This window comes from Carcharhinus amblyrhynchos, chromosome 12, assembly GCF_965287045.1.
Source record: "Carcharhinus amblyrhynchos chromosome 12, sCarAmb.v2.hapA, whole genome shotgun sequence".
NCBI lineage: Eukaryota > Metazoa > Chordata > Chondrichthyes > Carcharhiniformes > Carcharhinidae > Carcharhinus > Carcharhinus amblyrhynchos.
In genome coordinates this window covers 69,637,824-69,665,033 of record NC_137335.1, presented here as the reverse complement: position 1 = coordinate 69,665,033, position 27,210 = coordinate 69,637,824, and the positions used below count along the sequence as shown (strand labels likewise).

Sequence of the window (27,210 nt, the reverse complement as noted above, 5' to 3'; positions counted from 1 at the left end):
AAATGGTGAAGGGATTTGATCAGGTACAGTTAGAGCAACATTTTTAACTAAGCTGTTTGGGGGGAAAGACTTGAAGTATTTTTCAAAGACGGGGTACTGATGTCTGGAACTTGTTTTCCCAAGTGGCAGTGGATGATAACTTTGACGTTTTTGAAGACTTGTATTGATAGATCTTATGGCTGAAGGTCATCATGGGGTCAAAGGTGGGTAAATGGCTTTGAGATGCAGATAAGCCATGATCTAAAGTTGCAAGACAGGCTCAAAGGGCTGAATGGTCTCAATTTTGCATACTCTGTTTTGATGTACAATTTGAAAGTTGTGTGATGTAAATTAAATCTAATGTTGGCAATACACTTTCCTTTTCAGAAAGATACGGAAGAGAAGCCACCAGAGTTGAAGGAAGAGCAGGTTGCTGTTATCCAGAAACTTGAACAAACAATTGAACAGTTGAGGACCAAAATAGCTGAACTGGAGAAGCACTCTGTCCTGTTAGACCAAGAGAGGACTGTAAGGGACCACGGATCCGGTAGTGACGATGTAGTCTCAGAAGCTTCTTCAGACATTCACCTTCAGACAGACAGACAAACCTTTCTTTGCAGTTTACAGACTTCTTGTATAGATGCTAAATCTGTACAGACTTCCCCTACACAAGAATATACAACTGACCAAGTGCCTTTATTTGATAGACAATCGTCACAAACTTCACTTCTAAATTGCAGGGTTTCTTCATCTCAGGATCAGTCCCTTTCTGTAGCTTCATCACAGCCAAAAACTCCAACAGACCCATGTAGTACTTTGTCACAAAGGTTGACACCTCACCCAAGTGAAATACCCCTTTCTGTGTCTACGACATCAGATCAAAACGTACAGCAATTTTTATCCAGCCGAGGCTCTTTGCCCGTGGCTGACGGTGAAGCCCCCCCTCTACCCTCTGCTGACCCCTCGCATCTGCCTACGTTGTCGAGTTGTGAGCTACCGCTACCGCCTCCTTTGCCTGGTACTCTGCTCCCACCTCCCCCACCCCCTCCTCCACTGCCTGGCTCTGCATTCCCAACGCCACTGCCGCCTCCGCCTCCTCCTCCTCCACCTCCACCCCCTTTGCCTGGCTCTGCTTTTGCCCCCCCTCCCCCACCCCCTCTGCCTGGTTCCTCGCTCCCCCCTCCCCCACCCCCTCTGCCTGGTTCCTCGCTCCCTGCTCCCCCATCCCCTCCTCCACTGCCTGGCTCTGCATTCCTGACGCCGCTGCCACCTCCCCCTCCCCCGCCCCCTCTGCCTGGTTCTGCGCTCCCCCCTCCCCGCCCCCTCTGCCTGACTTCTTGCGTCCCCTTCCCCCTCCCCCTCCCCCTCCCCCTCTGCCTGGCTCTGTGCTGCCCCCTCCCCCACCCCCTCTGCCTGGCTCAGTGCTCCCCCTTCCTCCTCCCCCACCCCCTCTGCCTGGCTCAGCGCTCCCCCTTCCTCCTCCCCCACCCCCTCTGCCTGGCTCAGCGCTCCCCCTTCCTCCTCCCCCACCCCCTCTGCCTGGCTCAGCGCTCCCCCCTCCTCCTCCCCCACCCCCACTGCCTGGCTCTGCGCTACCTCCTCCCCCACCCCCACTGCCTGGCTCTGCGCTACCACCTCCCCACCCCCTCTGCCTGGCTCTGTGCTCCCCTCTCCCCCTCCCCCGCCCCTCTACCTGGCTCTGCACTTCCCCCTCCTGCCCCCCTCTGCCTGGCCCTGCGCTCCCCCCTCCCCCGCCCCCTTTGCCTGGTACTGTACTGCCTCCCCCTCCTCTGCCTGGAGCAGGGCTCCCTGGAATAGAAGCCCCTCCAGCAGTGGGCCAAGGTGTGTCAGCGCCACCCTTTCCTCCACCAGGCTGTGGTTTTCTCCCGCCACCTCTCCCGTCAGGAATCTTCGCGTTTGGAATGACGAAAGACAAATTACCCAGGAAAGTTCCAATTGATCCATCCCGACCAATGAAGCCTCTCTATTGGTCAAGAATTCAGCTGAGTAACAAAAGGTAAATGGATAATGATCCTGTCTACAAATTTGACTGAAATTCTAAGGCGTTTGCAGTAATTAGAAAGTTGGTAAATTTTCAAAAATCCAGTTGCATAATTCAATGACATAACTTTTCAAATGTTATTGAAACAAGTTAGACCGTATTAGAGTTGAAATTCCCATTAATTCTATAAGGGAAGACCATTGGGTAGGTAGTGGGAGACAAGATGGAAAGTGAGATTTTAAGGAAAGAGAAATGATGAAGGAATGAAATTAATATAATATAAATGGAAATGGGGTGAAGGTGGAGGAAAGAGTTAACGGTCTGAAGTTGTTGAACTCCATGTTAAGTCTTGAGTCTGTAAAGTGCCTAATCAGAGGGGCTGCTGCTCCAGTTGAGGTTGGGTTTCACTGGAACATTGCAACAGGCCAAGAACGGACATGTGGACAGGAGATCAGGATGGGGTTTGAAATGGCCAGCAACAGGAAGGCTTGGGTCCTGCTTGTGGACAGACCAAAAGCATTCTGCGTTTGGCCTCTGCTATGAAAGGTCAATCACATTGGGAGAACCAAATGCAACAGACCACAAGATGTATCAGCAGTGCCAGTCTGGAAACTGGCATCATCAGAACAGGTGCGGCAGTGGTGAAGGAATGGAGAATGGGATGGAGTTCTTGCAGGATGTGGGGTGTGGAGAGCTATAGTCAAGATAGTTGTTGGAGTTGATAGGTTTGTAACAGATACTAGTGGACAGTCTAACACCATAAATGGAGCCAGAGAGGTCAAGGAAGAGAAGTGTCAAAGGTGGACCATGTGAAGATGATGGAAAAAAGTTGATCAATTTGGCTTCCAATTTCCATCCCTCCAAGTCCAGCAATGACCATGACTGCTGACCAACAACCCCCCAAAAAGCATTATCACTGCAAACTCCAGGCCCAAATTTCTTTTGGCACTCGATTTAAAAGCTTTTCACAGCAAATCTGTAGCACAATTGTAAAGAGGACAATTGATCCTAAATGGAAAGTCGCAACATGGAAATGGATTTACAGAGTGCTGTTAAACATTGTCACGTGTGCGAAAGCACTGGGAAGCAAGGTCCGGTTGTGATCTAGATTGATTTTGTTTACTTGTAGGCCTCAAAGGCAATCCTATTGTTTATGTAAAATTGGCTTTTGTTCTGTGAATACTAACAGCAGGGAGATTGTCTCTCTTTCCAGGATCATTGCCAGGCAGTCTTTTTCCAAAGAGAAATGTGCTCACGTTGATATTGCATCATTGGTTCGGCGCTGTCTCCTCCTGCTTTTTTGGAAGAATAACAAAGGCAGAGAGAAATTAAATCATCTTGAAGTATATGGCCACTGATGTGATATAAATTGGTTTCAGCAGTCACTGTCAGTTTCAGCGGCAGACAGTTCCAGATCTGGCCCTGCTTACAGACTAACGTGTGTGGTGACAGTCCCCTCCTCCCTTGTATTTTGCGGGTTCATTGTGATAGAGTCCCTACAGTGCAACTGGAGGTCATTTGATCCATCAAGGCTGCAGTGACTACAATCCCATCCAGGTCCTATCCCTGTAACCCCATGTATTTATCCTGCTAATGCTCCTGACACCAAGGGGTAATTTGCTGTGGCGAATCCACCTAACACACCTTTAGAGCTTGGGAGGAAACTGGAGTACCCTGAGGAAACCCATGCATGGGAGAACGTACAGACTCTGCACAGCGTAGAGCATCTGCAAGCTTAACCTTGCTTGCTTGTGTTTACTTTTGATCTGTGACACATTTCTAATGAAAAGGTTGGTTTACGAAAATGAAACAAAAGTGCTAGAAATATTAGTATTAAATATTGAGCAGGCAGTGTCTTTGGCAAAAGAAGCAGAGTTGATAAGCATGATCTTACTGACTGTTCACGCCCCGTTACTGCTGCAAGCACGGGTGGAGAATATGGTGCTCAGCCAAATCTCTGATTGCTGTGGAACGGGAGAATCCCACCAGTATGAACGGATGGGAAATTTAGCCCATTATTTCAGGTTGTGACCTTTCATCAGAACAGGGAAAAATTAGAAGTATAATAGCTTTTAAGTAGGTAAAGTGGGGTAGGATGGAAAGGAAGACCTGGGATAGGGTGGGTTGGAGCCAAAGAGATTGGCAATGGGAACAGTGAAGATGGGTCCAGAGAAGGTGTCATGGCAGCATAATGAACAGCATAGAATCATAGAATCCCACCGTGCAGGAGGCGGTCATTGAGCCCATGGAGTCTGCAGCAATCACAGTCTCAGCGAGCCTGCTCACACTAAGGGGCAATTTATCATGGCCAGTTCACCTAATCTGCATATCTTTGGATTGTGTGGGAGGAGACGTGGGGAGAATGTGCAAACTCCACACAGTGAACCAAGCTGGGAATCGAATGCAGGTCCCTGGCGCAGTGAGGCAGCAGTGCTAACCACTGTGCCGCCCAGAGGTGTGAATGGTATTATAATAAACAACTGCCATCTGAAGGCATGGATGAGAAAAGCAGGATCAAAACCTGCAAAGGAAAAGAAACAAAATGGGGAAGCAGAGAGAGGTTGTTGAACTCGAGATTAAAATTCATAATATGAAGATGAGATGCTGCTCCTCGAGATTGCAATGAGCTTTTTATTGGAATGGAGGTTTCAGTTGACCCATTGGCTTACAAAAATGAGTGCAAAGTTAGTTCTTTGCCACTGCTGCTTTTTTTGGCCTGGTTAAGCATTTATTTATTACTGTCATGAGTAGGCTTACATGAACACTGCAGTGAAGTTACTGTGAAAATCGCCCAGTTGCCACGCTCCAGTGCCTACACTGAGGGAGAATTTAGCATGGTCAGTGCACCTAACCAGCACATCTTTCGGATGTGATTTTGTTCCCCCGATATCTTTCTTGTGAATATAGATACAAGAGCTATTTAACTGGTTAGTGTTTTGTTGTCGATTATGTATTTAATTCAGGAAGTTGTAAATACCGGCAATGTGAAATTTTTCTGGATCAATGTTTTATTTCTGGATTGCTATGATCAATAACTAGTGAATAACATTTGGGTGGCACAGTGGTTAACATTGTTGCCTCACAGCCTTCGGGACCTGGATTCAACTCCCAGCTTAGGTCGCTGTCTGTATAGAGCCTGCATGGTCTCCCCATGTCTACGTGAGTTTCATCCAGGTGCTGTGGTTTCTTCCCACGGTCTGAAAGATATGTTGGTTAGGTGCATTGGCCATGCTAAATTCTCCCTTGATGAGAGGGCGGGAATGTGGAACTGAGCCACGACAGATCAGCCATGATCTTATTGAATGGCGGGGCAGGCTCGAAGGGCTAGATGGCCTACTCCTGCTCCTATTTCTTATGTTCTTATCCAAACAGGCACTAGAGTGTGGCGACTACAGGATTTTCACAGTAACTTCATTGCAGTGTTAATCTAAGCCTACTTGTGACACTAATAAACAAAATGAAGATAATGTCAGTCAACAAAATGTTTTGAATTATTTTAAAGGTAAGGACACCGTAGTCCAAAATGGCCATTGGCTGCTCTTCCCTTTTGAGGGGGAGAGCCGATTGTTGGTGATTTAACCTGAGGATCACCTCCAGACAAGGGATAAGGTTGAGAAGGTTGGGCCTTCAGGAATAACCTCCAGCCATTAATGAAATTAAACTTGTGCTGTTGGCCTTGCTCTGCATCATTAACTAGCTGTTCAGCCAACTGAACTAAACCAATTTGTGACTTGCCAAAGATCCATCAAGGGTCCCATCACTTCAATGTTTTTCTTGAGCAGAAAAGGGAAATAAGTGCTTCACATTGGGTTGTTGCAGTTCGGATATAAACGTTGAATGCTTTTATACATTTTTGTGGGACTTCATCTCTTGTTCCATCATATCCATTATCTTGCATGCTTGCAAGTGAATCCAGCTTAATATAGTGTGACAAAAACAGCTCATGCTGGGCAAACTCAGGCCTAGCAGCATCTGTGGAGAGAGAAACGGTTAATATTTCGAGTCCTAATGACTTTTCTTTTCAGAGCCTTGAAGTATTTCCTCACTGACCAGTAACAATAAAGGTCACTGTGACAATTTCTTCTCCCAGTCTCACCAGGGCATATCGTACATTACGAAGGATGATGAGTCTCTTTGACCAAAGATAGGCCTTTCTCCCACTGAGGACTAGCAGTCATCCCCTCGTTTCTGACCACACCAGCTGCTGTTTCCGTTTTTTTTTGGTCCCTATGTGACCTCGCGTGCTCTCTTGAGACCAAAAGCCTGTCAACAGTTAGCCCGGCTGTGTTGTCTTTGTTTTCAGTTATGGACTTTTGAACCTTGCTCCTGACCTGTTGCTTCCCGAACTGCTCCCTCCCACCCCGTCCCAACTTCCATGGTAACCAAGCCACCCAAACTTGTTCTTGGACTGAGACAGATTACTTGACCATCTAATAGTCTCCATTTTACCTCAAGCCAGAGCAAGTTCAGACATGATTATCGTCTAACATAATGCAGTTGTAACACCGAGGCAGTGGTGTTGGCATCAAGGCTTTAGTTGATTTGCTAAACAACCAAAGTTAACATAAGGAAATTTATTTTACACCCATTATGATCTGTAAGGGTGATTGAAGCAGATTCAATATTAACATTCAAAAGATAATTGATTTTGGGTGGGGGAGAGGAGGGTGGAAGAAGTACAGCTATGGGGAGAGAGCAGGGATTTGGAATTAGCTGGATGGCTGCACTCGCACAAATCTAATATGCCAAATGACAGCCTTTTGTATTTTATTCTCTCCATTATGATTTCTGCACAATCTATTTTTTTAAAAAAAGCTGTACTATTAAATCGTGCACTACTGGAGTTTGAGTAGGGTGTCCTAAAATGGAATGCTATTCTGACCCACAATGTTTTAAAAGTCACTAGTTAGCAGCTCAAACGTGGCCATTTCAGCATCCAGCAATCTCGCCATAAAATCTCCTATAATGCAGTAGGAGGCCACCTGGCCCATTGAATCTACATCCGCTCTCAAAGTGTATTTTATCTAGGCCCAACTCCTGACCCTAACCCCGTAACCCTGCACATATACCATGGACAATCCAGAACACCTAACCCGCACATCTTTGGATTGGAGAGGAAACCCATGCAGAAGCAGGGACTATGTGCAAGCTCCGCACAGTCACCCAAGGCTGGAATCGAACCGGGTCCCTGATGCTGAGAGAGATCAGTGCTCGCCACTGTGCCAAAAGAAATCAATTAGACCATAAGAGATGGGAACAGAATTAGATCATTCAGCCCATCGAGTCTGCTCCGCCGTCCAATCATGGCTAAGTTTCTCAACCTCATTGTCCCATCTTTTCCCCATCAGCTTTGATCGCCAATCGAGAAACTATCCGTCTCTGTCTTCAGTACACTCAGTGATCTGGCCACTACAGCCTTCTGTGGCAATTGTTATTTCTACCTCCCACTTGTCTGTAAGACTGTATGTAGAGCAATGTATTGACCTCTTTTTGAGAGGTATTGGCAACAGTGGAATAGACATAGGACTATGAGTAACAAAAATTGGCTGGACCAAAATTAATTTGAGAAATTATGTCGCAGTGAATGCATATGACGTGTTGAATTGAAATGGTTAGTTGATGGGTTAAATGTTAAGAGGTTTGCCTGAACTTCTGAGTTTGTTGTGCTTAATTCTATACAAAAGAAACAAGTAAAATGTTTAATAACTAATTATTTTGTGGCTGAAGATATGTCCCAATTGCTGCTGTTTTGGAAGGCATTCTGTTTTGGTGATGGGTATCATGTTGAACATCTGTGACCTATTCAGTTAAGGCATGATGCAATGGCTGGAAGATTACCAGAGTTTAATCTACAGACAGCCGCAGGAAACTCTTCCTTAGAAAAGAAAGTATTTAACCTAAAGAGCTTTTTAATTGTATAGTAAATTTGTAATTGCAGATTCTCCACTGTATTGTGCATTTTAAGGGTTCCTTGTCCAGTTTGCATTTGAGCTATTAAAAGGAAACATTCCCCTCAGTGTCCAATGTAATTATTCCCTAAGTAATTTGCTAGACTATTAATCCAGAAACTCCAGTTGAAATTCTGGGGACTGGGGTTCAAATTCCACCATGGCAAATGGTGGTATTTGAATTTGATGTTTTTAAAAAACCTGGAATTAAGAATGTACTAATCACTAGGTAACCATTGTTGGAAAAACCTATCTGGTTCACCAACATCCTTTAGGGAAGGAAATCTGCTGTCCTTACCTAGTCTGACCTATGTGTGACCCAGAGCCACAGCAACGTGATTGACTTTCAACTGCCTTCCAATGGAAATTAGGGATGAGCAATAAATGCCAGCCAGCCAGTGATGTCTATTTCCTGTGAATGAATAACACAATCACAAGTTAGCACTTAACATTAATTTAGTTACATTTGTGACCTAAAATAACTATTTTCTTTTTATATATAGGGAAACAGAAATATTGCCCATTTGGGCAGCACTGGAAGAACCCTCCATTAATGTCCAGGAGCTGGAAAATTACTTCTCAAAATCAGCTGTCAAGGAGAGGAAAAAACCAATTTTAGACACGTACAGCAAAACAAAAACTAAACAGGTAAATGATCTTGGCTTGTGGAGAAATCTTAGCAGAATCTTGTACGATGAAATAGCAAGTGTTGCCTTTAGACATGCACAGAAGGCCGTACAATAAGTTCTAAAGAATGGGCATTGTCACAATGTTAAACCATCTCTCTCTTTCACCTATTAGCTGGCTGGGTATGCATTTCACACATTTTCAGATTTTCTGCATTTAGTGCAGGTTGTACCTGGAGTAATCCAACTGGTTTAAACCAAAGCAAATTTGAATGTCTATACAGGGAAGAGAAATATAGTAAAAATGTCCTGTGTCCATAGCTCAAGTATTGAGTGAAGAAAAGCTGAATAATCATCAATGGTCATTTGATTTGATTTATTATCATCACGTATTGGTATGCAGTGACAAGTATTGTTTCTTGTGTAATATACAGACAAAGTACGCAGTTCATAGAGTACAGAGGGGAGAAGGAAAGGAGAGGGGGATAAGAGAATAGAGTTTTAAAAACATAGAACAAGAATAAAAGGTGAAATTAAAGTAGCTACACTTCAGCGTTATCTTGAGGACATTTAACTACAGATTTCTCTAATCCCCAAAGGGATGGAGTATGCACTTCACTCTGGATGACTGGTCAAACTGTTTATGGGGCATTGATGATATTAACAGTAACAACACTTCCTTAGTAATGATGACTGTGAAGCACTTGGTATATCCAGAAAACATGAATTGGTGCTACATAAATGCAAGTTTTGTCCATTTTCCTTCTGTGGCTAATTGAAATTGTGGTGGAAATATTTGAAGTTGTGAAACCCTACAGTTGTACTTAGCAATTTTACATTCTTCCAATAGTTGTGTTAAAAGATGGTAATGTAAAGATTAAGAATGCTAAAGGACGCTGCAGTATCTAAATTGTATAGTCTTAGTTTGGATTAAAATTAAATCAACACATCATTAATGTGAATGACAAGGGCATATCGATGATTTGGATGAGAATTTGAGGCATGGTTAGTGAGTTGGCAGATGACACCAAGTTTGGTGGCATAGTGGACAGTGAATATGGTTATCGAGGATTGCAAAAGGATCTTGATCAGTTGGGCCAGTGGCTGACGAATGGTAGATGGAGTTTAATTTAGATAAATGCGAGGTGATGCATTTTGGTAGATTGAACTAGGGCAGGACTTAATCAGTTAATGATAGGATGTTGGGGAGAGTTATAGAATAAAAGACATCTAGGGATACAGGTTCATAGCTCCTTGAAAGTGGAGTCAAGGGTCGACAGAATGGTTAAGGAGGCATTTGGCATACTTGATTTCGTTGGTCAGAACATTGAATACAGGAGTTGGGATGTCTTGTTGAAATTGTACAAGACGTTGGTAAGGCCACTGTTGGAATTCTGAGTGTGGTTCTGGTCACCTTATTAGAAACAATATTATTTAATTAGAGTGCAGAAAAGACTTACTAGGATGCGACTGGGACTAAATGGTTTGAGTTATAAGGAGAGGTATGATAGACTGGGACATTTTTCCTCTGGAGCGTAGTAGGCTGAGGGGTGATCTTATAGAAGTCCATAAAATGGGCATAGGTCAGTTACATAGTTCAACATCTTTTCCCAAAGGTAGGGAAGCCTAAAACTAGAGGGCATAGGTTTAAAATAAGAGGGGAGAGATACTAAAGGGCCCAGAGGGGCAACTTTTTCAGAAGGTGGTGAATGTCTACAATAGGCTGCCAGAGGTGGGTAAAATTTTGTCTTAAAAAGTATTTAGACAATTACATGGGTAGGTTGGGTATAGAGGGATATGGACCAAACGTGGGCAATTGGGACTAGCTTAGTGGTTTTAAAAAAAGAAGGGCCTGTTTCCATGCTCTAAGCCTCCTGTGGCTCTAAATGATCAACTTTGGTGCTCTGCTGTTTCATTTTGTCCTGTTTGCGTATTTACGTTAAAGATGTGGTATTACCCTGACACCACTGGTAACGCCAGTATTGTTCCCATCATTAATCCAGATGCATGCTCCCCCTCAGTTATAAAATAACATTATTTGCTCCCATCATTCATTTCGAACTATGGTCTGGATTTTGTAGTAATAAGGGGTAACTGTCTGTGTTCTTCTTTATTACTCCCCTGGCATCTGACAAAACTTGCAGTCCGCACGTGCTCGGCTAAGCGTAGAAATCCAGAAATTGCTGTTGCTTATTCTGCGCTTTCCAATGGGTCATGTTACTGAAGATCCCTATTACCTCTTCCCCCTACCCACGTACCTGTAATCAAGTAGAAATCACTGAACTGATGAAACCGTGTCTTTTTCCCTATTAGTCTCACTTTGGAAACCTTTACAAAGATTAAACTGGGTTCATAATGCCATACTCTGTAGTTAATTACTTACAAATGTTTTCATGGGCCCAGAAAAAGCATTTGCTATTTTTATGGGATGTCATTTCTTCACCATAACAAATGCACATTTTAAAAATAAATTTTAAAAGTTTGATTTTTTTTTTAAGTTTCAACTGGTGTTCGTTATAGTCACTTATTTTGCCCTGTTATTTTAAAAAAGTGAAAAGTTCTGTGACTTTCACTGGTTTGCTGTCTACGAATACCTCGATGTTGTTAATCTGTTTAATGTCAAGACTGTTGCTGCGCTTTTGGAGATGCCATTGGGAAAAGACCAACACCACTGGATATTTATGGGCAGTTTTATCTCCATTAAATCGATGTAAATGGGCCAGCAGGAGTTTGAGATGTGGCCTTGCTTCATTGCTTTATCCCTGCTTGTCAGAGCTCCGCCCTTGTCACCCCCTCCTTGGCGTTACTCGTACTGTTTATTTTAATAAATAAACTGTTTATTTATAATGTGAAGATGCTGGCGTTGGACTGGGGTTGGCACAGTAAGAAGCCTCCCAAAACCAGATTAAAGTCCCAACAGGTTTATTTGCAATCAGGAGCTCGTGATTCCAAATAAACCCGTTGAACTTCAGCCTGGTGTTGTGAGACTTCTTATTGTATTTAATTATAAATCACAAGTAGGTTACATTCGCACTGCAATGAAGTTACTGTGAAAAATTCCCTAGTCGTCATACTCTGGCACCTGTTCGGGTACATTGAGGGGGAATTTAGCATGGCCGATGCACGTAACCAGCACATCTTTGGACTCTGGGAGGAACCAGAGTACCAGGAGGAAACCCATGCAGATATGGGGAGAATGTGCAAACTCCAGACAGTAACCCAAGCCAGGAATTGAACCCAGGTCCCTGGCGCTGTGAGGAAGCAGTGCTAACCATTGTGCCACTGTGAACCATTTTCCTTGACTGTGTAGTTCAACATGTTCCTAATGGTGACATTAGTGTATCTCACTTGTAGCTGGCAAATGGACCAGCATATATTCTAAGAATTTGCTTCATAATTAGCTGTCAATGGCATTATATGGCAAGCTATTAGGGTTTCTTTGCTCCACACTTTGAGAGGGTAGCTGAGTTAGGTGAGGTGCTAATGAGCTGCAGAAGAACAGATACAATTTCAAATTCAAAATTCACCAAGATCACCTGGAAGAAAAATGTACCAAATAGTGAATGGTGAATTAGAACCTTTTAGGGGGAGATGTTGGTACAAAGGCAATGCTACTAATCCAGTGATCCAAGTGAATGCCCTGGAGACATGGGTTCAAACCCCAATGTGGCAGCTGGTGGAATTTAAACTCGTATTTTTAAAATAAATCTGGAATTGCAAACTAATCTCTAACGGTGACCATAAAACTATCATTGAGGTAAAAACCCATCTGGTTCACTAATATCTTTTCAGGAAGAAAATGTGCCATACTGGTCCAATATGGTTTGGCAAATTATTTCCCCTCCAGTTAGTTCTATGAACTTTTATCCAAGTGTGACCCCATTTTAATTCCTCAAACTTCATGTAACCCCAACAACTGAAAGTGGGAGGAAAACTTTAAGCCCGTGAGTATGTGGGGAAGGGTTTAGTTCCCACTGTTTGGGAAATCTTGCTATAATAATTGCAGTATCCCACTGAGTTTAACTATATAACTTGTGCAGTTATCTAGTTTTACTGTTCATGTGCCAAGTTAAGCATGTTCATTCATTGTTGTATGTGATGTCAAGATTGCCATTAACTGGTACAAATTGCCTGAAGACAGGGATAAAGGGATAATAGCCAAATGCAGCAATTGGGACTAGCTTAGGCGTTTTTAAAAAAAAAAGGCAGCATGGGCAAGTTGGGCTGAAGGGCTTGTTTCCATGCTATAAACCTCTGACAATATATGAAGCAAAATGTACAACTGGTTTTGTAATTATGTTTGGCTAGTTCATTGGGCTACTGAATGTGACTTTGGACAGCGCGCAACCTGTCTCGGTCAGCAAGGTAAAATCCCTCTTGTGTGTTGACCTAAATTGGGTCTCATTTGTTGGATCGGTCGAATTCCACGTGTAACCATTCGATGCACCTTTCTCGTAACACTTAATACAAAGATCCTATTTACATCATCTTTATATTGTATGTACGGACACTCTACTCATTATCATGTAGTTAATTTAGCTTTGCTTGATTTTCGCTTCCATTGGGGGGTCAATTTAATGAATCCAGATGTCCTTTGGGATCAACTAATAGTGTTGGACATGAAAGGGTTGTCATCGTAGCTTTCCTTGTTCTCTTGTGACTGCTCTATAATTGGAAGTGTTGCGGGAGTTTCACAAGTATTGCACTGTACCATACCTCATTCCTCAAATGAACCTGGGTTCCTGGTGCACTGAGTTCAAGTGCAAATTCTTTATTCAAGCTATAGCCTGTTTCCTGCCATGTTGTTTGCCATTTCCCTGAAATAAGGATTACAGTGGCAATTATACCTTCAGGTTCAGTTGCAAGTGATTCATGTACACAAATCAAAAACTAACATTTACTATTACCTATAACCTATTACAAACAATTTCCCTACTTGTGACACTCAACATATGTGAGTTCAGTTAACTAGTTATTAGCATCAGTGTGCTTGCCTAATTACAATATCCAAATGCTAATAAGGCCCATCTACGTAATATACCATCCAATTGTTAATGAAGCATGTACTTGAAGTCCTTGATGATCTTTAGCTGTTATCTGGAGCAGTGGTTTGAGACTCCCTTGTGGCTACCGAAGTTACCATATTTGTCCACGTACTGTCACAGGTGCTTCACAGAAATTCTTCCCATGTGTGTTTGATTTTAACCCATTCAGGAAGTTTGAGAAAATGAGTCAAGAGTACAAGAATGATGTGAAGAAAATTGGCAAGAACTCATGACTGGTTTGAAGGGGTGAAATCCTGGGTGGGAGAAGTAATGCAGATAAACTGGTTGGAAGAAATTGCTAATTGGTTTAATGGGGGATTTTTTTTTAAAAAAAGCAATTAATGGAAAAGAATAATATGAAGGTGGAAGCTATTTTTCAGGTACCTATCTTTCATGACCAGTGCTCCTTCACACACTGATGCAAATTTGAAAAAGTTGGAATAATGGGGAGCAACTGACAGGGTGGTTGAGATGGCCAAAAAAAATGAAATGCCAGATTCAGGAAACTGTAAAGCCAATAAAGGTAAAGTTCCAAAAATACTACAAGATTAGACAGGATGTGGCGAAGGATGATCTGAAACAAGTTTAAAGAAGGGAGTTCAGAAATTGGCAGTAATTTCATAAATTAAGCACCAGAATTTCAGAGAGGTTCCTCTGTTTAGTATGTTGGGAAGAGGTATTTTCTAGAATGAGGAAGTTCACGGGTAGCTTTGGTTAGCACTGCTGCCTCTCAGTGCCAGTGAACTGGGTTCAATTCCTGGCTTGGTTCAGTGTGCAGACTCTGCACATTCTCCCCATGTCCGTGTAGGTTTTCTCTCTGGGTGCTCCGGTATCCCCCTCAGTCCAAAAAATGTTTTGGATATGTGCATTGGCCACGTTAAATTCTCTTGATGTATCCGAATGTGGCAGCTAGGGGATTTTCAGTGATTTCGTTACTGTATTAATGTAAGCCTACTTGTGACACTAATAAATAAACTTACAAACATTTCAGGACTTTCATTCGAATTGTTACTGGTTGACAAGGTTGAAGGAAATTATATTATCAAAATGTGATACATTTGTCTCTTGGAGTTCTCTACCGTGCAGGAGACAATGGAGCAATCTAATTCAACCCATTTGTGAAGTGGCTGCTTGTGTGTGGCAAACATTTTGAATTTGCAGGGATATGCCATGACATGCTTTAATTTTAGCAATGCTAATCGCGGATGTTGCTCAGTGAGGTGATAGTCAGTCAGTATAACTTTGGGCCTTTCCCTGGGTATTTTCATCGCATGAGCTTTGACCTCCATCCACCCTACCGTCTTGCTATTCCTAAGTATCCAGTATGTCTACCCTTGTAGTCCACTGCCATCTGATGACTAATGGAAGTTCAGCAGATGTTTTGTTACCTTGACTGGGTAATAACCGCTGAAGAATTATTTTCCCCATCTGCAACATTTCTGGAACTGAAAAACTGAAATGTTCAAGGAAAGTACGTAATACCTGATTTGTCATACACATGGGTTACTTGCAGCAGAGTTTTGGAAATTGATATCTGGGACGACCTGTAGGATGACTAACCCTAACACTCTCCTCCATTTAAATCGTAGTGCTTCCACTTGGAAAAACATTTTTTTATTGCAACCTGTTGCTTTACAACTCAACGTATTTTGCAATTCATTCTAGATTTGTCAATGTCAACATTGTCTTTAAAGTACTGGAAGAAAAACGGAATAGGATCTAAACTTTTAAGAAATAACGCTTTGTTTTACTGGGTCAAAAACGCATCGAAGGTGATCACTTTTAACCTTGTTCTTGATTAATTGACTTGAGCAGGGTACTGCTTGAAGTGAAGAGTTTGAAGAAATCTGTTACCACATCAGTTTGCTGGAGTATGATTTAAGACGAGTTGCCTGCTGGTCGGTGATGTCTCTATCAATGGGGAAAACATTGGTGTTTGGAATACCTTTCTGTTCTCTTGAAACCGGTTTAACAAGAAGTGCTACCCATATATGGCCTTTGCTTGACTGGCTCCTGCCGCAGCTGTTTACTGGATTGCTGTTGAGGAATGCAGAATTCACTCAGTAAAGTATTGTCACTAAACTGCACTCGTCTCTTTATTAGTACAACTCTGCATTCCATGGTGGCGATCTGGTAAGTATCTACTTGATCAGCCACAATAGAGAGCGGTTGATACCTTTCGCAACTCAGCATCGTAAAGTGTGAAAATAAGTGCATTCTTGTATTGAATATTGTATTTAGACAGAGAAAGGTAATGAGCTTTCTGATACACTGATAAACACCCCAAAGATAAATGTTCACTGTGCACAGGAGCATAGTGTTCAGAGACTGATCCTGTGCCAACATGTTCATGTTGCATTCCAGGTCACAATGCATAACAGTTATTGATGTGTGTATATATAGATTATTTAGAAAAGGTGCCATAGAAGCTCCAGAGATAAGGAGTCACTAATTTTCCTTTGACCGATTTTAGAATAAACTGCATTGGTTGGATATTTGGATTTCAATTGTTTTAATGTGCTTTTATGAAAATTACCTAATTGAACCAAACTTTCAGAAAATGATGATTATGACTGGAGAAACAGCTGGTTTTAACCACAGTTGAAGCATTATCCTGTAAAGCTCACAGCAGTTTGTACTCATTGCACAAGTGAATGAGTCCATACCGCTTTAGTTGACAGAGCTATGACATTTGGAACCCTGTCCAGTTTGGTTTTTAAACTGAAAAAGATTCTTCAGAAATAGATTGTACATATAAAGTAAAGTTTGTTTATTAGTCACAAGTAAGGCTCACATTAACACTGCAATGAAGTTACTGTGAAATTTTCCTATTTCTGTGAATGGTGTCCAATCCACATTTTATAATGGGATATTCCCAGTGTCAAAAGCATGGCAATGAGCCAGGAAGGTTCCATGAGTGTAACTGGAAGTATTGGAGATGGTTGTCTTTGCAGATTCCATGACTGTTGCTGCTTGTGCTACTCCTAAAAGTTACAGTGATCCTCTGAACATGGACTGGTCACTTCTGTTAATCAGTCTCCTTGTAGCAGTCTCAAAGTGGTGAAGCATTAAGGGAAAGTGAAGTCAAAATAAATGTGCCCAACAATGCAAATATTCAACCACAAATGTAAGACTCCTTGGAATAAAAATACATCCAGGTTAAAATGGAAAGAGTCAGAGAACAGTGAGTCAACCAATCTCATTGAAACTGTGTCTCCCTCACAAGGTCCTTTTTTTCACTTTCAAAGATCAAGTCTCCTTATTTCCTCGAAAGCCTCTCTGGCATGGGCTGCCTCAATGACAGCACATCTTTGTGTTTCAGCCTTGTTGCCTGTAACTCCATTCTCTCTGTGTCTGCACTCCTGCCTCTACTTGTGAAGTTTTGGCTCTTTTAATAGCCTGTTAGTTTCACTGGGTTGGACACTGTCCCTGGCTTTCACTAAGTTCCAATTTTCTCAGCTGCACCAAGCTATAAATGGCTCCTGGTATGACTTGTGAACCTTACCCCTTTCCAGTACAAAGTCAGTGACCACCTGTCATCATCCTGGCTCCCCAGGACTGAGCCCTTGCCGCACAGAGCTATCAAACTGCTCCTGAGAATTCTTCTCAGTCACACAGGGCCAGCAAACAACAGCATTTTTCTTCTGCATGGAGCCTGCTATCAGCAGCAGCTTTTTGGTGTCACCAGATAGATGAATTGAAACCCTGGCACTTCCGGGGGCTGCACTTATCTCCATGCTAACATGGCATTTCAGGGCTCGCTTTTTTTTAATGAATTGTAACTCTAACTCAAAGCAAAGCCCCCTGGGCTGCATTGTTTTGCCAACTGTGTAGATACCCTTTGGGCAGGATTTTCCATCTCTGCACCATTGACTGCTGATGGGACTTACTCTGCCCCTGCTGATGTCTGCAGTGTTTTATATTGCTCACCTGCCCTGCTACCGGGGAACACAGCATGGGAGCTCACCTTTTGGTGAGACTGAGAGATCCCAAATGCAGGAAAGGATGGGAAATCCCATCCTGATCTCCAATTCTCCAGCTAAGTAAACTCACCTGCTGTTTTATATATTTCTAGTTCTTAACCCCTTAAGGCAACATGGCCCCAACCTTTTGTATTAATCTTCAAGTTGGCCTTTATCCCTTTTTCTGCAGTCAAACTTAAAATTTTTCTAGTTCTGAAAATTGTCTCAAATATTTTTGTGGATCATGAGCTTGGTATTTATGGCCATATGTCTATAGCAGGCATGCTAAGAAAAGTTGCCTCTAACTGCATCTACTGATGCTGGACAAGCCAAGGGTGAGCCATCCATTAAAGCTTCTAACACTTTCCAATTGTGGGTCCCTGTCAAACAAATGAGGGATGGCACATTCTACTTGTGTTCTCAATGCAACAGTGAGTTGTAGATCTACCTTGTATTCAGCAGGAAATCCTAGTGGGAGGAGGGAGTTCTCGGCATAAACCTAGTGAGAGACTGCGTATTGAGAGCCATTGTAATATTCGAGCAAAATAAACAAAAAAGAATCTAATTTCATTGCACCATACAAATGAAGTTTGCTAATGTCAACTGCACATTCAAGCAAGACTTGTATTTTTGAGCCAAACATGGAATTGGAAGATACAAAGGGGTGCATGTTGCATGTGCTGCATCTGGCTAAATTCGACAGAAGAACAAATTTGAGATTGGTGTTTGAGTAATGCATAAGCTCATCAAACTTAGCACCTTCTGTCTTCGGACCAAGCTATTGTTGAGGTTGCAGATGCAAAGCTTGTGCTGTAGTTTCAAATTTCAGTCTTGACCCATCGCGTTTAAACTCCTCCTTGATGTAATTTGTTGTATAGTTTGAAATAATGAACATATCATAACACAGTGCTACTCTGAAGTGATGCCTGGCATAAATGATTTGGGCATAATTTTGAACCAAGTCAAATAGTTTAACATTTGCTTGGCATTGCCATTGTCTGTAGTTCTACATTTTGCAGGATCCAAGGTTGTGGAGAAGAAGTGGGAGAATGGGGTTGAGGAACTTATCATCCATGATTTAATGGCAAAATAGTCTTGATGGGCCGAATGGCCTAATTCTGCTGCTGTATCTTGAGTAGAAGGTCAATGGGAGTGGATGATTGGGGACATCGCCACCTGAAAGTTCTCCAAGTCGCACACCATCCTAAATTGGAAGTAATATCACTAATCCTGTCGCTGGGCCAAAATTCTGGAATTTCCGCCTCTTCATTCGTGGGTCGTGGTCGTTGACAGCTAACCAGCATTTATTGCCCATCCCCAGTTGCCCGAGGGCATTTTAGTCAACCAAATTGACTAAAATGGCTCTGGAGTCAGATATAGGCCAGATCAGGTAAGGACGGCAGATTTCCTTCTGTAAAGGACATTAGTGAACCAGAAGGAGTTTTCTGACAGTAGTTTCGTGGTCATCAGTGGATTCTTAACTCCAGATTTTTAAAATTGAATTTAAATTCCACCATCTGCTGTGGTGGGATTAGCTGAGTTTCTGGATTAATAGTCCAGTGATAATGCCACTACGCCATCACCACCTCCTAATGGCACTGTGGGCATAGAATGCATGGACTTGATTGAGTCTGAAAAGGCTACAGGCCATCACCTTCTTGAAAATAGTTTGGGATGGGGAATAAATGTTGGCCTAGCCAGCAGCACACCTCATCCCATGAAAACTGCTTTTTAAAAGTGCTTACTTGTTCACTTCTCTAAGTGCTTCAGAATTCCTAGCAGCTGCTTGTGCATGGCTGAGGAGATTTGTTTCTTGACATTGTCGGTTGGAGAAGTGTGAAACCACAAGGTTGGGAAGATGATGGATTAAGTGGCTAAGTTTGACTTGTAGTGTATACATTAGGTTAGTGTATGGATAAGGTGAGTTATAGCTAAAGATGTACAGCAGTCCAAGATATGAATGGACTCAGCAAAAGAAGAGTGTGACCACAGAATGTACCTCGAGTGGAGAGAGACCATATGATATGATATATATTTTGAAAATATGAAAGACAGGCTCATATTTTATGCCTTTTTATCCAATTATTTTGTGGAAACTCTGGAATCTTATAGGTCTGTGCAGAAGATGTAGGCAAGATGTTTAAATTATCCTTTGAACTTTTGGTTGATTCTTTTAACATTTCAATATGCTGAATGAAGTACAATGATAAGGTTGAAGACGACTAGACTATATATTGCACTGACATTGTGTAATTTACTTGCGATTTTAAAATCTCAACACTTTTGGGGATCTTCTGACACTTGTATCTGCAATTTAAAATTTAATTCACTGATGTGTTTATCTTTGGAGTGGCACAGTGGTTAGCGCTGCTGTGCCTCAATGGCAGCGTCCTAGGTTCAATTCTGGCCTTGGGTCACTGTCTGTGTGGAGTTTGCATGTTCTCCCCATGTCTGTGTGGGTTTCCTCCAGGTGCTCTGGTTTCTTCCCACAGTCCAAAGATGTGCAAGTTAAGTTGATTGGCCATGGTATATCGAACCTAGTGTGAGGGAATGAGCAGCGTAAATATTTGAGAATAGGGATTGTGGTTGGTACAGAGTCGATGGGTCAAGTGGCCCCCTTCTGCACTGTAGAGATTCTATGAAGATTAGGCATGATGTTTGCCATTTCCTTACAGTAGGGTATGAATAAAAGTGGTGTAAATTAAATATATAAACTTAAAGTATCATTGGTGTTGTGATGTTGTCAGTAGACATTGCTGGATTGGTCAGCCAAAGCTGAAACATTTAAACTTAAATGTAATCTTTAATGAGTTATACTTCCATGATCAGGTTTGGTGTTGATAGGAAGATTATGGTAAATTCTTTAGCTGTCACGGACTTATTTTTAAGCTCACCTCCCAAGTCCATTCCTTAGCTACTCCATTCTGCTTCGGTATAGCAGTCCAAAATTAAACCAGTCTTTTTGCAACCATGGTGTCACATTTGATCCTGAGAAGAGCTTTCAACCGCATACATGGGCCATCAGTAAGACTGGTCATTTCCACTTGACATATGTGCCCATCTTTGTGATCCTCAGCTCATTTGATCTATGTTACCTCCAGGCACAACTATTCCAGTGAAGTCCTGGCTGGTTTTCCAAACCTTACCCTCTGTAGACTTGGTCACCCAGAAGTCTCTTCACTGCATCTTAGCTACCAGCAAGTCGCATTCACCTCTCACTGCTGTAATTACTGACCTAAATTGGTTCCTGGTCAGGCAATGCCTTAATCTTCAAATTCTCATCCTTGTTTTCGAATAGCTCCATGGCCTTGTCCGTCCCCATCTCTCTCTGTAACCTCCTCTGGCCCCACAACTCCCCAACATAATTATACCCCTCTAATTCTGTAATTTTGGACATCCCTGGTTTTTGACCACTCCACCATTGATTGCCATGCTTTTAGTTGCTTAGGCTCTAAGCTCTTCCTATTCGTCATTCTTCCTCTCTATCTCCTCTTTCTAGACACTTAAGACGTGACCAAGCATCTGGCTTATACTCCCTTGTGTGTTCTGGTTCCCAAATTTGTTTTTGAACATTTTCTATGAAGCATGTGTTTAAGTTTATTTATTAGTGTCACAAGTAGGTTCACTAACACTGCAATTAAGTTACTGCGAAAATCCCCTAATCGGTACACTGAGGGAGAAATTAGCATAGCCAGTCACCTAACCAGTGTGTCTTTCAGACTGTGGGAGGAAACTGGAGGGAACCCACATACAAGAACATGCAAACACCGCACAGACAGTGACCCAAGCCAGGAATCAAACCCAGGTCCCTGGCACTGAGGCAGCAATGCTAACCACTGTGCTACCTTTTTGAAGGTGCTATGTTTTAAAAAAAAATTATTTGGGTGAAGCCTCTTTAATCAGAAAAAATGTAGAACTTTGTGTCATGGGGAGTTGAGGCAAAATGCGTGGGTGCATTAAAAGGGAATCTAGATAAGGATGTAAGTGAGAAATGAACAGAAGGTTACGCAGGTAGCAGGAGAAGGTTTGATTAGAGCGTAAACATTGGCATTTGGGGCAAATGTCTTTATTCTGTGGTATAATATGTCATTCTTTATGATGATCAAGCATCATTGCCATACAAATTCCCTAAAATGTGTTTCTTAGCTTTGCTGAAATTTAGATTTTTGGTTCATTAAGCTTACTAAAGGGGCAGCATGTCACTGATCGGAGGAGTATGCATGCCTTTACGCATACCTCAGCTTTTCATTTTGATTATATGTGGGGTTTGCATCCTAGAATCGGATTTCTTTAAATACATGTCAATTCAGCATGTCCAGACCATTTGTCAAAGAATGCTTAACATTTCCACAAGCAAGACTTTTTTGCTACTACAAAAGTTGTTTGAACATCACTTTGATGGCGTATTTGAACTTTTTTTTCAAACATACTGAACCCTTTGGCTAAGGAGATGTGTTGAAAAGCAAAACTGTTCCAGGTGGTAGCAATGAAATAAAGTACGCTGCAAACCATTGCTGTATAAACTTCAGGCTATAGGTAATCTGAAATGTTATTTGGATTTTTCTGGTTTCCTTTTGTGTATTTTTATAATCACTCTAGTACAATAACGTTGCTTGCCTGCGTGGAAATTAATTCAATCCTGTTGATTTATTCTGATGATTTGTGCTGTTTAGTAGTTTACAGTAATATTACCAAAGGGCAGTTAAGGGTGCACAGTGCTATTCCTTATCAGGAAAGGCAAACAACTGGCTCCAAGACTTTTGGTGTTAGAACAAAGAACAACCCAGCACGGGAAACAGGCCCTTCGGCCCAACGAGCCCGCGCCGCCGCATCACCCTACATCTATTCTACCCTGCATGTCTACAACCTACGTATTTTCAACCTACGTATGACATCAAGCTCTAGAGTAGATCAGAGCACCTAGTTTAATTTTCCCCCTTTCGAGCCATCTCAATATGTAGAAGCTCCTATCCTCTCCTGAGTACATCTTCTAAATTTGGCTTTAAACAGGTCCTGACTCAATTGCACAAGTGAACTTAGTCAATGACTGTGAATTGGCTAACCAGTCACTTGCATGAGTGCTGCTTTTGTGTATGGGCCAGTCCTTTAAATATTAGACACTGGCTTTTTAGCATGGACAGAAGCTTTCAACTCTATTTATGAGATGACAATGTGGAATAGTATGGTCGATTCATAATCGTATTGCTAAATGAACATGAGTCTGTATGAAATTCTTCATCATTTTGAGGATACTTGATAACAATGATGACAATGACTGGGTATGCAAATTGTATTCTAATGGGGAAGATCTTTGGACAGTAACGCTTGAACTAGTTGAGTATCAAATTAAGTCAGAGACATCCTATTTTTTATCTTATTCATTATTCTCTTAATATGTGGATTAGTGTTCATTTAACTATATTTCATGAGATCAAAATTCACATGATGGATAATATATCTGACTTGCCTGGGGTGAGCACAGTAAGAAGTCTCAACACCAGGTTAAAGTTCAACAGGCTTGTTTGGTGTCACAAGATTTCAGAAGAGGTTGACACCTGAGGCAGGAGCAGCACTCTGAAAGCTCGTGATGCCAAAGAAACCTGTTGGATTTTAACCTGATGTTGTGAGACTAATAACTGTTATCTGATTTGATATAGTGATTGTTGTTATTAAGGATCCTTCATAAAATTCTAGCTAAGTTGATACTCTTTAACACTGCCACTTGGAAGTTAAGAATTGAGAAAATATGCGCAGAACAGAGGTGGATAATCAACGTCAGCCTGGAGAGGAGTGGAGAACAAGGAACAACACTTGTATCGTGGGCTATATACATTTGTGATTTTAGATAAAGGTGTTTCAGAACTGGATAAGGGATGGGAGCCTGATCAAGCAGCAAGATTTCAGGAGAGATGGGTATAGATTTTGGAGGAAGCAAAAGAGAAGGAAGAGGTTCAAGTGCAGCAACATGCACGGACAGCAGTGGGAGGGTGGAGTTTTTAAGTGAATTGAATGGGGAAAAGGGCAATGGCTTATGTGGGAGAATAATTAATGTCAAAATATTTAGTTGGAGGTCAAATGAGTTTGACAATACTTCTGCATTTCTTGATCTACTATAAAAGTCCATGTCCCAAGAAAGATGGGCAAAAAAACATAAACAGCTTCTCCTCAATATAATTTGTCAAAATTTGTTAGTGTGGGATGTAAAGGAAGTCGGCAATACAGGGCATTTGATTCTTGGAAGAAAAATGGCAGAAAACACTCAACCTGCTATGAAGCCAGCTCTTAATGTCTTTACACATTGACTCACTGGCATGTGGTGGTACTCTCTTGACAGTCCAACATTCCCCTTGCAGCAACCATTTTTTTGGAGCATGCAATTTGGTAATCACTGCCAAGGCCAGCATTCACTGCCCACCTCCTCACTGTCCTTGTGAAGATGGTGGGGAACTGTTGCCTTGAACCTTTGTAGTCCCTGTGCTGTTGTAGTGTGATGTGGAAGAGCACTGCTCCTTTGTCAGGTGAGTGGGAGTTCTGTTCACAAACAGGGCATATAAAGGCACAAACTCAATTTACAAAATAATGGTTGGAATGTGAGTCTTTACGGGTAATCAAATCTTAAAAGCACAGACAATGCGAGTTGACTTGTGTGTGGTCTCCACTCACGTCTGCATTTTAAGACTTGATTACCTGTAAAGACTCGCATTCAACCATTATTTTGTAAATTTTGTGTCTTTATATGCCCTGTTTGTGAACAGAACTCCCACTCACCTGATGAAAAGGGCAGTGCTCCAAAAGCTAGTGGCTTGTGCTACCAAATAAGCCTTTTGGACTTCAAACCTGGTAGTGTGAGAGTTCTTAGACTAGTGTCTGCTAGGTTGGGAGACTGGTCGGTTGTGTCTCTGTCATAATCAGCTTACACTGGTGTGGTTTGTTTTTTTTTGTGGAATAATTTTTTGGCAATTGCCTTCATAGCTCTTTGCTGGCAGACGAATACTTATTCTAAACATGGCTCAAATGCACAACAAGTTTGTCACATTTCTGAATCATTGCTCTGGGGGCAGGGGGGAGGGGGTGTGATGCGGTGGTGGTATGAGTACTAATTGCTTTGAGGTGGCCAAAGATTACTCTTCCATCTTTTTGCGTTCACTGACTTCCACGTGTTTCCCCCTCAAATGATGAGCATACAGGTGGGGTTCATTCTGTATTTTGCTCTGCAGAGATTTGATATTACTGAGTGGCTTTCTAAACCATTTGATGAACTGAGAGTCTCCATGAGGAAAAATGTAGGAAATCTGAACATTATAATTATTTTGCACCTTAGCTCACCATTTTAAAAAAAACACTGGAGCCTGCAACTTGAATGAAATTTACTGCACTTGGTCAGAGACCGATACTGGGATTTATTGTAGCAGTGGCTTTGGGAACTTGCTTGATCATTACCAACTTGACCAATGAGCTATTTTTTCAAGATTTGGTTTAGTTGTTCTTCTGAATTTGAAACATTCCTGAATCCCAGGCTTTTGTTTGCTAATTAGTCACCACAGCTTTGATAAACAAATAGAGATTATTGTATGCAGGGTGCAAACCCTTAAATGCTGCAGTTTGCTTCTTCCCATTGTTGCCCAGCCAAATGAAATCCATAAATCTGGACACAAACTGCATTCATAGTGGTGTATAATGAACATTTCACAGCTTAACAAAACAACTAAAGAAATGGTTGGGATTGCTTTGTTCTTTGGGGTGGCACAGTGGTTAGCACTGCTGCCTCTCTGCTGCAGGGACCCAGGTTCAATTGTAGCCTTGGGTGATTGTGCAAACTCCACACAGACATTCTTCCTGTGGGTTTCTTCCAGGTGATCCGGTTTCCCCCCTCCGTCCAAAGATGTGTAGATCAGGTGGATTGGTTATGCTAAATTGCCCTTTTAGTGTGCAAAAATGTGTAGGTTAGATGGATTAATGATAAATGCACGAAGATTGCAGGGGCGAGGCCTGAGTGGGATGCTCCTTTGGAGAGCTTTAACGGGCTGGATGGCCTCGCTTCTGCACTGTTGGGATTCTATGATTTTGAATTATTATTGTCACGTGTATTGGTATACACCGAAAAGTTTTGTTTCTTGGCACACTATACAGACAAAACATACTGATTATAGGGAAAGGAGAGAGTGCAGAATGTAGTGTTACATTCATAGCTAGGGTGTAGAGAAAGATCAACTTAAGTGCGAGGTAGATCCATTCAAAAGCCCGATAGCAGGGGAGAAGCTGTTCTTGAGCCGGCTGAATGGTGACCTCAGGCTTTTGTATCTTTTTCCCAACGGATGAAGATGGAAGAGAGTATGTCCAGGGTGCGTGGAATCCTTTATTATGATGGCTGTTTTGCCAGGGCAATCGCAAGTGTAGACAGAATCAATGGATGGAAGGCTGGTTTGGATTGGGCTACATTCACAATCTTTTGTAGCTGCTTGGCCTCCTTAGAGAAGGAGCCATACCAAGCTGTGATGCAACCAGAAAGAATGCTTTCTATGGTGCATCTGTAAATGTTGAGAGTTGTAGCAGACACGCCAAATTTCCTTAGTTTTCTGAGAAAGTAGAGGTGTTGATGAAAAGAAAGTTTCCAATGGATGAAGGAAACAAGCTATCAATATTTACTCTGACGACTGAAGTGGACAATTGCTTTTGGATAGATAGCTTTATGCACGTCCAAATAAGGATACTCCAACTTCAAAGCTGGCTGTACCACGTTAGTGTTCGTGCTGAGCGTAATTGCCTGATTTGACTTGGATGCAAGAATAATGCAATGTCTCAATTGCATTAGCCCAACCCTTAACAAAAAGACACACATTAAGCATACACGTACTTGGCTACAAGAGACCAGCTTACTTTGTGATATGCCAACATATGGTTTAAAGTATAAATGTGTAGAGGCATGTGTTTTCCATTTGGTTTTCTTTTTGTTGTCCTGTCTATATCTTTGCAAGTCTTTAAGCAGGCATTTGTTGGGGAAAACCAAATCGGTGTGATGCTTGGGCTCCCAAAGCAAATTCATCTTTCAGCTTCTGAGCCATTGCTCCTGGTGTGGGGGAGGGAAGGTAGTGGTAATTTGCTTTTGAGATGGCCCAAAGATCACAGTTTGATCGCTGGCTTCAACACGTTTCCTCCCAAAATGATGACCTACACTGAATCCTGTTGTGCGTTTGAGTCATATCAAGATTGGGGATTTGTCTGCAACTGTTCTTATGCCATTGCGCCCCCCCCCCCCCGTTTGGTTCAACAACTCAGCAAAGATCTATGAAGGTAATTGCCAAAAAGAAAAGTCTCCAACGTTTGCTTCAGAAAAATAAAATTGCCCTCCTGCTTCTAAAATAGCAGAACATAATTGTGTAAAGCTTGCACTTTTTTTGTTGTACGTAGCACCTCTGGAAAATTTAAACTGTCAAATGCTCTTAATGGTTTCGGCTGTGCTTTAGGGTTCCAAGTCAGGTAAATTTAAAGGAATATGGAGATCTAATGGATTTGGAAAGCATTATTTCTGGTCTTGGCAAAGTCTTTCTGGCAGCTACCAGTGAATGTAATGAGATATACTATGCAACATATTTTCTGTCTTCCGGCCAGGCGCTTGTAACACTTTTTTATCTCGAGTCTTCAATTTCA

General features: G+C 42.1%; 1 protein-coding gene across 1 annotated transcript in view; it reads left to right on the top strand.

The window, feature by feature from the left end:
* The window catches only part of fmn2b (formin 2b), a 409,270-nt gene that overhangs the window by 112,241 nt on the left and 269,819 nt on the right, over window positions 1-27,210 (top strand). Inside the window, 3 exon segments of the mRNA XM_080199671.1 lie at window positions 367-1,293; window positions 1,296-1,996; window positions 8,433-8,577. Coding sequence (XP_080055797.1) covers window positions 367-1,293; window positions 1,296-1,996; window positions 8,433-8,577 — 1,773 coding nt within the window.